The sequence below is a fragment of the Rhinopithecus bieti genome, unplaced genomic scaffold (assembly GCF_001698545.2).
Source record: "Rhinopithecus bieti isolate Rb0 unplaced genomic scaffold, ASM169854v2 scaffold_1058, whole genome shotgun sequence".
Lineage (NCBI taxonomy): Eukaryota > Metazoa > Chordata > Mammalia > Primates > Cercopithecidae > Rhinopithecus > Rhinopithecus bieti.
This window is the reverse complement of record NW_016803341.1, coordinates 495,642-507,953: the sequence shown is the minus strand read 5'-3', so window position 1 is coordinate 507,953 and position 12,312 is coordinate 495,642. Positions and strand designations below refer to the sequence as shown.

The following is a 12,312-nucleotide window of genomic DNA, read 5'->3' as shown; positions in this document are numbered from 1 at the left end:
GACTCCGCCTCAAAAAAAAAAAAAAAAAAAAAAGACCTCTAGATAATTCTGTTAAGGGAGAGATGGGAGCATTTTCCCCTTTCCCCTGCCAGTCTCATTATAATAGATGATTATTAAAAGCAGTTAATTTTTCTTTTCTAGCCCACACCAGTTATCCTATTGAAAGAGGGGACTGATAGCTCCCAAGGCATCCCCCAGCTTGTGAGTAACATCAGTGCCTGCCAGGTGATTGCTGAAGCTGTAAGAACCACCCTGGGTCCCCGTGGCATGGACAAGCTTATTGTGGATGGCAGAGGTAAGTCTACAGAGTTCCTCAGGCCTATGTGCAGAGAGGAGGCTCCTGGGGGGTGTTTGGGACTAGCATACGTTGGTCTCAGAAATCCCACTGTTTTTAAGATCATTGAAAGATGACTCACTCTGAAGCAGTTCCAATTCTTAATTGTCCTGACTGCTGAGCCCGTGTGGGAATATATGAGAGAACCTAGGTTCAAAAGCCTGTTGCCTCATAGGGAGACATGGCCTAGAAACATGAAATAGAACCATCTGGAGTTTCCTGTGGTCACTTCCATTGTTATCAAGACAAGAAAATTCCTGTTTATATCTTGGTATATTGATGTGTGAGGGTATCGACTGTGGTAAGAATATCTGAGTGGTTACTTTTATTTAAAAAATCTTTTTTGTATCCAGTTGACATGTATTAATTACTCTTCAAGGAAAATTGGGAGTCTGTGGTCTTCAAAAGCTTGTGATTTTAGACCCTTTGTGTACAGAGCGAATTCTGTATAGAAAGATCAGATAGGTATCCTTTCCCTTCAGCCCTGTCGTGATCCCTTCTGCCCCATCCCAGTAAAGTGTACATGGTCTCTAGGTCCAACTTGAAGACAGCATTTAAGAAAGGGGCTTTAAATTTTTGTTTGTTTCTTTTAAGGCAAAGCAACAATTTCTAATGATGGGGCCACAATTCTGAAACTTCTTGATGTTGTCCATCCTGCAGCAAAGACTTTGGTAGACATTGCCAAATCCCAAGATGCTGAGGTAGGAGAATAGTTGTGTGTTTAAATGGAGGTTGAAACACATGCTTGCTTGCTCCTTAGTTTTCCTCTATTAAATTTTTTAAAGATTTTATATAATTATAATTGTACAAGTAATACATGCTTATAAAAGTATTTAGAATTATTAGCATTTTAAAATTCATAGTATTTCATTACATGTAGCTTTTCATATCTGTTAATACATTGGTGAATGACAACAGTCTTTAGATATCAGTCTACTGCCTGAGACCTTAACAGGTTGTGTGCTGTCATTTGTTTGAGTTGCTAGGTTAAATAATTCCACCTCTCATCACTTATAAAATGGGGCTGTAAACTAAGGCTTCCAATCTGCCCCCCCCCACCTTTTTTTTAGGAGATAGGGTCTTACTATGTTGCCTGGGTTGGCCTTCAACTCCTGGGCTGAAGCCTCCTCTCACCTCAGCTTCCTTAGTCGTTGGAACTACTGGCATTTCCCACTACACCAGGCCTTTTTTTTTTTGAACTGATGATAAAATAGACATAAAATTTATTCTTATAACCATTTTTAAGTGTATAATTCATGGCATCAGCCAGTCTGTCTTTTAAAAATAAATTCTAACACTGGAGTATTAATAAATGTGTTGACAGATAGGTTTTGTATTTTAGAGTACTGCAAAATATATATACTACAGGTATGTCCTGAAATTATATTAAAAGGTTTATTAGGACCCACTAGCCTATAAAATAGGTATAGCATATTTAAAATTAAAGTGAGAAGAGTCTGGATTTGATTTGTTTTTGTCTTCAATGAGGGAATAATGCCTTTTGGTCCAGAAATCTGGCCACTTAAACCTTTTCTGTAGTAACCTTTTTTTTTTTTTTTGCCCTGTGAGAATTTCTTACCTTACACAGTGAACATACATGAAGTTGAAAATAAATTTCTGGGCTGAGTATGGTGGCTCATGCTTGTAGCTCATCACTTTAGGAGGCCAAGGTGGGAGGATTGCTTCAATCCAGGAGTTTGAGATCAGCCTGGGCAATACAGCACGACCCCATCTCTACCGAAATTAATCTCTTCCAGTTTTAAGTTGATCCGATATTCCTGAAAGCTCTTTTTTTCACCCTCATTAAGTAGGGTTTAGATCCCATCACAGAAAAGCACCATCTAAAAAAGATTAGCAGACTAGTAATCTGCTTATTCCCAGTTTTGTTTTGTTTTTTTTCTTTTGAGAGGGGGTTTCATTCTTGTTGCCCAGGCTGGATTGCAGTGGTGTGATCTCGGCTCACGGCAACCTCTGCCTCCTTGATTCAAGCAATTCTCCTGCCTCAGCCTCCCGAGTAGCTGGGATTACAGGCACCTGCCACCACGCCCAGGTAATTTTTGTATTTTTAGTAGAGACGGGGTTTCACCATGTTGGCCAGGTTGGTCTTGAACTCCTGACCTCAGGTGATCCGCCTGCCTCGGCCTCCCAAAGTGCTGGGATTACAGATGTGAGCCACTGTGCCCAACCACCTTTTGCTTCTTAAACAATGTTTGTCTCATGCTTCTTGGTACCATGATTTTTGTAAGTACTGTATTATAATACGCGTGACAATGACTGTCTTATCACAATGCCTTGTACGTAACATAAGTTCTCACTTAATTCATGTGTGTAATTTTATACCCTGAGAACATCTGATTGTCCACATCAGCCCTCTTTAGAGAATGGGACTGTCTGGGGAATTAATTTTGTAGCCCAGGACTATTTGACATGATGGATATCTAACTACCATTACCTTCTTTCTACTTGTTGCAAAAACCTGTGCTTCCAGAAAAAAGCTTGACATCCATTTAAAGAATACTCAGTTTAAATGGGTAGTATGCCTAAAAATGGAGTTTCAGGGCTTTATTCCCTGAATATCAGAAAACGTGTATTTCCTGTCATCTTCCAGGTGGGTGATGGCACCACCTCAGTGACCTTGCTGGCTGCAGAGTTTCTGAAGCAGGTGAAACCCTATGTGGAGGAAGGTTTACACCCCCAGATCATCATTCGAGCTTTCCGCACAGCCACCCAGCTGGTATGGGCAGTACTGATTAACCTTGCCTTGGGTCTGGGCACCTTCACATTTCTCTTAGGAAGGGGAATTTCTTTCCAGGAGTGTGGAGGGACTGGGGAACAGGGTACTTTGGGCATTTTCTGACATCTCCCTAGTAATCTCAGTTCTACTATTCTGTAGCCATTTGATGAGGTGTATTACTTTATCTTTTTAAGCCTCAGGTTAGGGTCAGCCTGGTAGACTATGATGTAGACATAGTCTTTTAGTAAGGACTAGTTTTTATCAAGTACCTCATGATGTATATTGAGACCTAGCTATTTGCCCTCTAACCTTCATTTGTGATCTGGGGCAAGTCATTTAATCTTTCTAGGCCTTACTTTCTCTCTTTGCTATCTCTAATTTGAGTAGTGACATTAAAATGAAATAATATATGAGGAGTACTTTGGAAAAGATAGTTTATATATTTGTATGCATATTTTATATATAACTAATATATAAAGTGGTAGAAGTTTTCATAGGTGTTTTTAGTAAACCAGGAGGTTTGGCTTAATCTCGTGTCACAGCTGTTTCCACTCATTTGTTTTAGTGTGTTACCTACAGACCCAGAACAAAATCTTGGAAGCACCCTGATTCTTCAGAACTGTATACTCACTCTGCATTTCTGACTTTTGGAATTTTCTGAACTATAGAGTTTTACGTTTTTCTGAGCAGTTACAAGACCTAGAAGTGTTGTTTTAGCTGTAAAGTAGAAATGCTTAGGATTTGGGAGTAAACAGACTCGGGACTAGTGAGAGATTGGGGTCCATTTCAGCAGTTGTCTTTAGCATGAGAAACTCATTCAACTTCTGTTCTTGGCAGGCAGTTAACAAGATCAAAGAGATTGCTGTGACCGTGAAGAAGGCAGATAAAGTGTAAGTCTGTAGTGGACCTTTTTTTTTTTTTTTAAGAGACGTAGCCTTGCTATATTGCCCAGGCTGGTCTGGAACTGTTGGGCTCAAGTGATCTCCCAACTCCGCCTCCCAAAGTGGTGGGATTACAGGTGCGAGTCACCTCGGCAGGCCTTTGTCAGAACCTTGACTGACTTCCTGTGGCCAAATTGGATACAGAAGCATGCTGCAGTCTCTCTGTGTGCCTGGGGCTGTTTGGCTCATGCCAGACCCTTGGCTGTGTCCCAGGCCACAGAGCACAAAAGAAGCTGTCAACTGTAGTTTAAAAGCTGCCACATATGAGATCTTTGACTGCAGTCACCGTCTGTCACTGATAATCTGCCCTAAAGATACAGAAGGTGAAGTTGGAGAGGGCTGAGTTTAGAGACTGGAAGGGAACTACCTCCACGTGGTAATAGAATCAGATGAGAGGGATTTGGTTTTCAAGACCTGATGCAGATTCTGCCCTTGTGTCCCAGGGAGCAGAGGAAGCTGCTGGAAAAGTGTGCCATGACCGCTCTGAGCTCCAAGCTGATCTCCCAGCAGAAAGCTTTCTTTGCTAAGATGGTGGTGGATGCAGTGATGATGCTCGATGATTTGCTGCAGCTTAAAATGATTGGAATCAAGAAGGTACAGGGTGGAGCCCTTGAGGTAAGCCTGCTGTGGCCTTCCTCTAAGACAGCTCTTGCTTTCATATTGACTCTTCAGACAGCTTCCTATGGCAGAAGGGTACTCATTACAGGAGTAAAGAGAATGCATGTTAGGCAGGAAGTCAGACTTACATTGTACTTCCCATACTGCCATTAGAGGCTGTGACTAGATAAACTTGGTAACCTCTGTGGATATTATTTGTCAGCAGAAAAATTGGACTGGATGATTTTCAGAATCTCAGGTTCTCTGTGTCAGTGGGTGGTTGGGGGGTTGTAGGACTATCTCAAATAAATTATCAGTGACCTCCCAATTAATGCATCTGAGAGGGATTTTTCAGTTCAGTGGTTTACTCCTAAGTGATACCGTTAAGCTCGCCCTTCTTTCATTCAATTATCTTGAATAGGTGATACATATTTCAAACTGTGAAGGGGCCTAAAGTTAGAATTGTTTCATGCACTACCCCTGCCCCATATACCGCCACTATTAGTTTGTGTGTATCCTTGCAGAGTTACTTTGTGCATATATGAGCTTGTATGTAAATACTGTTTTTTAAAGACAAAAGATTGCTTATATAGTGTTCTGTAGCTTGCTTTTGTCCATTTAACAGCATACTCTAGAAACTGATCCATATTAGCATGTGTAGCTCTTAACTCAGCATCCTCCAGTAGAGCTTTCTGTAGGGTGGTGGGACTGTTACATATCTGCACTGTCCAATATGATAGCCCTATCCACACTTGGCTGCTGAGCACCTGAAATGCAACTAATGTAACTGAGGAACTGAATCTTAATTTTATTTCAATTTAAATGGCAACACGTAGCTAGTGGCTACTGTCTTGGACAGCAGAACTCCTTTTTAACACAGCAGTGTCTGTCTGGAAACATCCTTGGTATCTCCATGCTACTTTTGGCCTTTGCAGTCTCTGGCCTCCTGTACTTATTTCTCGTCGTCAGTGACCTCAACTGAAGCGATTTGGGTAGAGGAGGACCAGCTTGAAAGATAGCCTGGCCCTTCTCTTTAAATTTTACCCTCCCAAATTGCATTCCCACTTTGCCATTTCCCCTCCTATTGTGGCACATGTCAGACCAGTGGGCTGAGATTCTCTGCGTATAATAAAGCCGTGAGGAACCTGGAAGTCATCTGAGCCATTTCCCTGTCTTCATCGTGGCTTGCTGACTTTGTCTTTACTCACTGCTTTAGTAGCAATTTTTCATCTTCTTTTGGGCCTTCCTACTTACATAAATGCTTGAGATTAGATTGGCATCCACTAAACTAGAAATTAGTACTAATAATCTTACCTGGCAAGAAAGCCAGGGACTCTAAGCCACACTTGTGTTTTTCCCAGACTGTCCTACATTCGTTAAATACATACAAACCTGACCCAGAATTCAATAAATAGTGGTAGTGATTATTTACTTGTTACCAGGGTTAACTGAGAATTTCCTGATCCATATCTTTAGTCCTCACCTCTCCTCTGAGCTTCATGCTCTTGTATCTAACTGCTATTAAACGCTTTATCTTGTCCTCCAGTCCTGTGATAGCATTTTCTGTATTTCCTGTCATAGTTGGTGTCACCACCGTTTATTTAAACTAGAAATCTGGGATCATCCTTGAAAACCCTTCTGACTCCAACCTGTCAATTACCATTGTTCAATTTTCCTCGTGATTTCCTAATTATATCTTGAGTCTCTCTTTTACTCTTTCCTGGGACCATTGCCACCCCTCTTCCAGTCTTGGATCCCCTAAATCCATTGTACTTACTTACTGTTTGCAAGGTGAAGTCTCCTACTTTATTCCTCTGTGTAAAGCCTTCTGACGTCTGCATTCCCTATACAAAGCCAGGCATTAACAGAGCCTGTAAGACCCTTCTAAACTGGCCCCTGCCTGCTTCTCCTCTCTCTTCCTTACTGGCTGGTTCTTTAAATTCTAGCAACTTCAAATGGCTTTTCTTTTTTTTTTTTTTTGGATTCCATCTGATTTATTATTTGGGGTTTTCATGAAGAAATTTACAAATATGACAGGTCTGCACAATGACAGATTTTTTTTTCTTTTATTTATTTATTTTATTTATTTATACTTAATTCTGGGTACCTGTGCATAACGTGCAGTTGTCATATGTTACTTATGCCATGTTGTGTGCTGCACCCATCAACTGTCTTAGCACCATCAATTATCATTATATCATGTATAACTCCCCCATCTGCAAATCCTCCCTCGCTCCCCCCTCCCCATGGATAGGCCCCAGTGGGTGTGAAATGTTTCCCGCTTCCCGAGCCAGTAATCTCATTGTTCAGTTGCCCACCTATGAGGGAGAGACATGTGGTGTGGTTTTCTGTTTTGTGATAGTTTGCTAAGGATGGATGGTTTCAGCTGCCGTCCATGTCCCTACAAAGGACGCAAACTCATCCTTTTTTAATGGCTGCAGCCCAGGTGTATAGTGCCACATTCTGGAATCAGTCTGTCCCAGATGGACATTTGGGTGAGCCATTCTTTTTTGTGCTATTGTGAATACGTGCTTGCAATACACATACGTGTGCATGTGTCTTGTAGTGAGATAACTGTGATATCCTTTGGTAGATACCCGTAGTGGATGCTGGGTCTATGGTACAGTTAATTCTGTCCTTGAGGAATTGCCACTACTGTTATTTCAGGTAATGCGCTTGAACTAGTTTACATTCCCACCAACAGTGTAATAAGTGTTCCTATGTCTGCCACATCCTCTCCCACAGCCTGTTGTTTCCTGACTTCTTAATGATGCCATTCTACTGTGTGAGATGGTATTCATTGTGTTTTGATTGCATTTCGTTGATGGCGAGTGATGATTGAGCTTTTTTCATGTGTCGTTGTGCGTATGAATGTCTTCTTTTGGAATGTCTGTTCATATCCTTTCCCCACCTTTTTGATGGGTTGGTTTTTTCCTAGTGTATATTTGTTCGAGTTCTTGTGTAGATTCTTGGATATAGCCTTTGTCAGATGAGTAGGTTTCAAAAATTTTCTCCCATTCTGTGGTTGCCTGTTTCACTTGGATGTAGTTTCTTTTGCTGTGCAGAAGCTCTTTAGTTTAATTAGATCCCAATTTGTCAATTTTGGCTTTGCTTGCATGTTTTGGTTTTAGACATGAAGCCTTGCTCCATGCTTATGGCCTGAATGGTACTACCTAGATTTTCTTCTAGGTTTTATGGTATTAGGTCTAACATTTAATCTCTAATCCATCTTGAATTAATCTTCATATAAGGTGGCTAAGGAAAGGATCGCCAGGTTTCAGCTTTCTACTTAGGCTAGCCAAATTTTCCCAGCACCATTTATTAAATAGGGGAATCCTTTCCCCATTCTTGTTTCTCTCCAGGTTTGTCCAAAGATCAGATGGCTGTAGATGTGTGGTATTATTTCTGAGGACTCTGTTTGTTCCATTGTCTATTCCCTGTTTTGGTACCATACATGCTGTTTTGGTTACTGTAGCCGGACTTGTAGTATAGTTTGAAGTCAGTAGCGTGACGCCTCCAGCTTTGTCTTGTTGACTTAGGTGCTTGGATGCGGCTCTTTTGGTGTCATATTTGACTGTTAAGCAGGTTTTTCCAAATTTCTGTGAAGAAAGTCAGTTGGAGCTTGATGGGATGGGCATTGACATCTATAAATAACCTTGGTCAGTATGGCCTCAAATGGCTTTTCATTCCCTGATTCCACAACACTGCCTCCCACCTCTTAGGAGCACTCGTTTTTTCCTTTTTTCTGTTTAACTAATATCTGCTTATCCATCATTCAGCTCAGGCATCACTCCCTTTAGGAAGCTGTGGATTTGAATGATGTAGGAATTGGGGACAGATACTCTTCACCCATGGGTTACAGTATTATAGATTAGAATTGTAGATGAGCACTGGCAGAGAACCTAAAGATTATTGAACTGAATACCCTTTTTTATGGTGTTGGAAATGACTTGGTCATTTAGTAAGGAAAAGATCTGACGTTGAAACCTAAGTCTCATGGTAGTGCTGAGTCAGCCCTGAGTGCAGTGTGCTTTCTATTATGCCCTGCTGTTAAATCCAACCTACAGAGAAGCTCTGTTGTGGAACAAGTGGTAGAAGATCCTAAGTTGAGGGATTGAGGTCTGAGGACCTGCAGTGATAGCTTAGAAATTACACGGGGGATTTCTGATTCTTATGACATTTTGGCTTCATCTTCTGGAGGGAGGAAGCGTCAAGGCTGTAGTATCCATGCTATTGGGGGTATGCAGGTGGAGGGTGCAGTGCAAGTTACGGGTACATGGAGGTGTGCAGGAGGAGACTTGAGATTTGGGAGTTGGGGTATAGAAGGGAGTAGCATTGCACGACTTTTGCCTTCTTTGTAAACACCTGGCTTCTCTTCTGGCATGCTTTATGGAAGTTTGTACAGCATTCTCCATTGGCCAGTGCTGCAGAGGTCAGTCTTAGAGGACAGCCCAGTAGGCCTTTACCATGCTTTGCCTCTGCTAACCAGATGATTTTCCTTAATGCTAAAGGGATAACTGAAATAATATGTTGTGTTATTTAAAAAAAAAAAAAAAAAGATTTGTCTCCGATTTTATGATAACAGAAAGGCTGTGTTACAACAGTGAAATAAAGACATCATTAGCTCAGGTTCACAGGAATGGATAAGCACTAACCAGCAAACAACTAACTTGATTTTATTTCATGCTAGTACCAAAACGTTAAATTGTTTGTTTTTTTAAAACAGGATTCTCAGCTGGTAGCTGGTGTTGCATTCAAGAAGACTTTCTCTTATGCTGGGTTTGAAATGCAACCCAAAAAGTATCACAATCCTAAGATTGCCCTTTTGAATGTCGAGCTCGAGTTGAAAGCTGAGAAAGACAATGCTGAGATAAGAGTCCACACAGTTGAGGTAGGTGGGTTCACCAGTTGGTGGGGGCATAGAAATGGGCAGCTTTCTGAGCCAGAGCCCTGGGTCTTCATGGCTGTTGTGGGCCCCTTTCTCTTCCTGCCCGCCCCCGAATATTGATATCTAAGTACTAGGCCCCCTTCTTTCCATACTCTGTATTCTCCCTGAGTGACCTTGATCTGAGGAAATTTGGATAGGGCAGACCTGTTGAAATATGCTCTGGTCCTGGGGAAGGGGTTGGCAGGGCCTTTCCAGCTACATAGCCTGCCCAGTATTTTGGTTCCTCTTGTTGGTGCAGGTGTGAGTTCCTCCACTTCTAGACTAGACCTAGTGCTGCAGAGAAAGGTATGCTGTCATTGTTGATGTTACCCAGGCTACCTCTGGAGGTAGCCGTGTCACCCACCTTTGAGCAGTTCTTAGGGAAGGGGCCTTTTTTTTTTCCTTCAAGATGGAATCTCACTCTGTCGCCCAGGCTGGAGTGCAGTGGTGCAATCTTGGCTCATTGCAACCTCTGCCTGCTGGGTTCAAGCAATTCCCCTGTCTCAGCCTCCTGAGTAGCTGGGATTACAGGTATGTGCCACCACGCCCAGCTAATTTTTTTTGTATTTTTAGTAGAGACAGGGTTTCACCATGTTGGCCAGGCTGGTCTTGAACTCCTAACCTCAGGTGATCCACCTGCCTTGTCCTCCCAAAGTGCTGTGATTACAGGCATGAGCCACTGTGCCCAGCCAAAGGGGTCTTATTGGGAACTCCCATGAATCCAGCGCCTCAGAAGAGGCTAGACCTCAGCCAGGTTAAATTATTTCTCACATCTTGACAGCACCAGCTTTGGTTCTCAGCCTTGGGGTTACTTTCTGTTTTTGTGTTGGGGAGTTTCAGGTGATTCGTAAGTCATCTTATGGGGTCCTTGTTTGCTTGGACTGAGGAGTGGCTATTCTGTTTATCTCTGTTAATTCCCAGATAAATCAGCATGTTTTATTTGGTGGGGGCGGATGGGTATATTTTACCTTACCATATATGTCAACCTTCACCCCAAAGCATTCTCATCCTTTTCTGGGTCTCTCCAGGATTATCAGGCAATTGTTGATGCTGAATGGAACATTCTCTATGACAAGTTAGAGAAGATCCATCATTCTGGAGCCAAAGTTGTCTTGTCCAAACTCCCCATTGGGGATGTGGCCACCCAGTACTTTGCTGACAGGGACATGTTCTGTGCTGGCCGAGTACCTGAGGAAGATCTGAAGAGGACAATGATGGTAACCAGATTTTCACAGGCTGCTTCTTGGCCTTTGTGGCCCTGAAGGGTTTTTACTGACCCCTGGTATAACAGATAGTGTACTGTCAGGTTGGCATGTGAATTGAGCCCTGTTTTTTTTTTTACTCTCTTTTTTTCCAGGAAGCACTCCATTTCCATGTGTGTGTGCCCAGTGGCACAAACTACTTTAGTCTAACCAAAACAAGTCCAGAAATCTAGTTTGTGAGAGAACCTAGCAGTAATGCTATGATTAGCTGGACAAACTCAAATATGGATTCTTCTAGCCAGATTTCTTCCCTTTCATGAGCATCCCACAAACGATACTTTTAGGTTTAAAGTACTCCTGAGTTCAATTGCTGGACCCAGTGCCACCCTAGTTGAGGTGAGGGAGTATAAGCTGAATCGAATGGGTCCTTATCTCCTTTTAACTTCTCCTGTTTGCCCTTGATGTGTTTTAGTTCTATTTTGGTTTTTTTGCTCTTTCAGGGAGGGGGAAGGGTCACCTGGAAGTCAAGGGAAAGGGTGGGTAATGCAGAGGCTTGGGGATTGGCTTTGGGACGAGGTGGCAGGAAGCTACCTGGCCTCGGGAACCTTCACTGCTAGATCTTGCCTTCCTTGCTCCCTAGGCGTGTGGAGGCTCAATCCAGACCAGTGTGAATGCTCTGTCAGCAGATGTGCTGGGTCGATGCCAGGTGTTTGAAGAGACCCAGATTGGAGGCGAGAGGTGAGCCGTGGGCCCAGGCCGAGCTCACAAACCCGCCTGGGTCTGGTCTTCTGCCATCTTTCGGCTGTGGTATACAGGTTTTACAGAGTCTCACCTTTGAGCCATAAAGAGCTCAGATAATATAAAGCACTACAGGAAGATCTAAAGCCTTGACTCCACAATCTTTTATGCCCTGGTGGTACAGCTGTAGACCTTTCCAAGAAAGTGTCTATAAGGTTGGGATTGGGTAACCTGAGTGAAGAATGTAAGAGCAGCTGCTGCGTGTTGGGAGGGCTGGCAGTGAGGGCAATACAGTAGGACGGTGGCAGACAAGAGTTCATGTGTGTACTATTTAATCCTGGGCATAGGTACAATTTTTTTACTGGCTGTCCCAAGGCCAAGACATGCACCTTCATCCTCCGTGGCGGTGCCGAGCAGTTTATGGAGGAGACAGAGCGGTCCCTGCATGATGCCATCATGATCGTCAGGAGGGCCATCAAGGTACGGGGCTGATGGCCTCCTGCCTGCACAGCCTACTCTCATCTCCCTAGCTGTTCAGACCTTGGATTTGTGTGGTGATTCCTTCTCTATATAACCTGCCCTTTCCTGGGTGGTGTGGTGAGCCCTGATTTGCCCCACAAATGGTAGAGAAACTGAGCCTCAGTTTCTCAAAAATAGGTCATCCTGGCCGGGCGCGGTGGCTCAAGCCTGTAATCCCAGCCCTTTGGGAGGCCGAGGCGGGTGGATCACGAGGTCAGGAGATCGAGACCCTCCTGGCTAACACGGTGAAACCCCGTCTCTACTAAAAATACAAAAAAACTAGCCAGGTGAGGTGGCGGGCGCCTGTAGTCCCAGCTACT

At 43.1% G+C, this 12,312-nt stretch overlaps 1 protein-coding gene across 2 annotated transcripts in view; it reads left to right on the top strand.

The window, feature by feature from the left end:
* CCT7 (chaperonin containing TCP1 subunit 7) overlaps positions 1 to 12,312 on the top strand; it is a 21,150-nt gene that overhangs the window by 6,107 nt on the left and 2,731 nt on the right. Inside the window, exons 2-10 of one of the 2 annotated variants that reach the window (XM_017876571.1) lie at positions 142 to 295; positions 929 to 1,035; positions 2,943 to 3,068; positions 3,906 to 3,958; positions 4,453 to 4,624; positions 9,333 to 9,497; positions 10,562 to 10,750; positions 11,376 to 11,473; positions 11,821 to 11,953. In XM_017876571.1, the coding sequence (XP_017732060.1) occupies positions 142 to 295; positions 929 to 1,035; positions 2,943 to 3,068; positions 3,906 to 3,958; positions 4,453 to 4,624; positions 9,333 to 9,497; positions 10,562 to 10,750; positions 11,376 to 11,473; positions 11,821 to 11,953 (1,197 nt within the window). Of the gene's footprint in view, positions 1 to 141; positions 296 to 928; positions 1,036 to 2,942; positions 3,069 to 3,905; positions 3,959 to 4,452; positions 4,625 to 9,332; positions 9,498 to 10,561; positions 10,751 to 11,375; positions 11,474 to 11,820; positions 11,954 to 12,312 lie in introns of those variants that run through there. The other variant, XM_017876580.1, reaches the window with a different exon arrangement.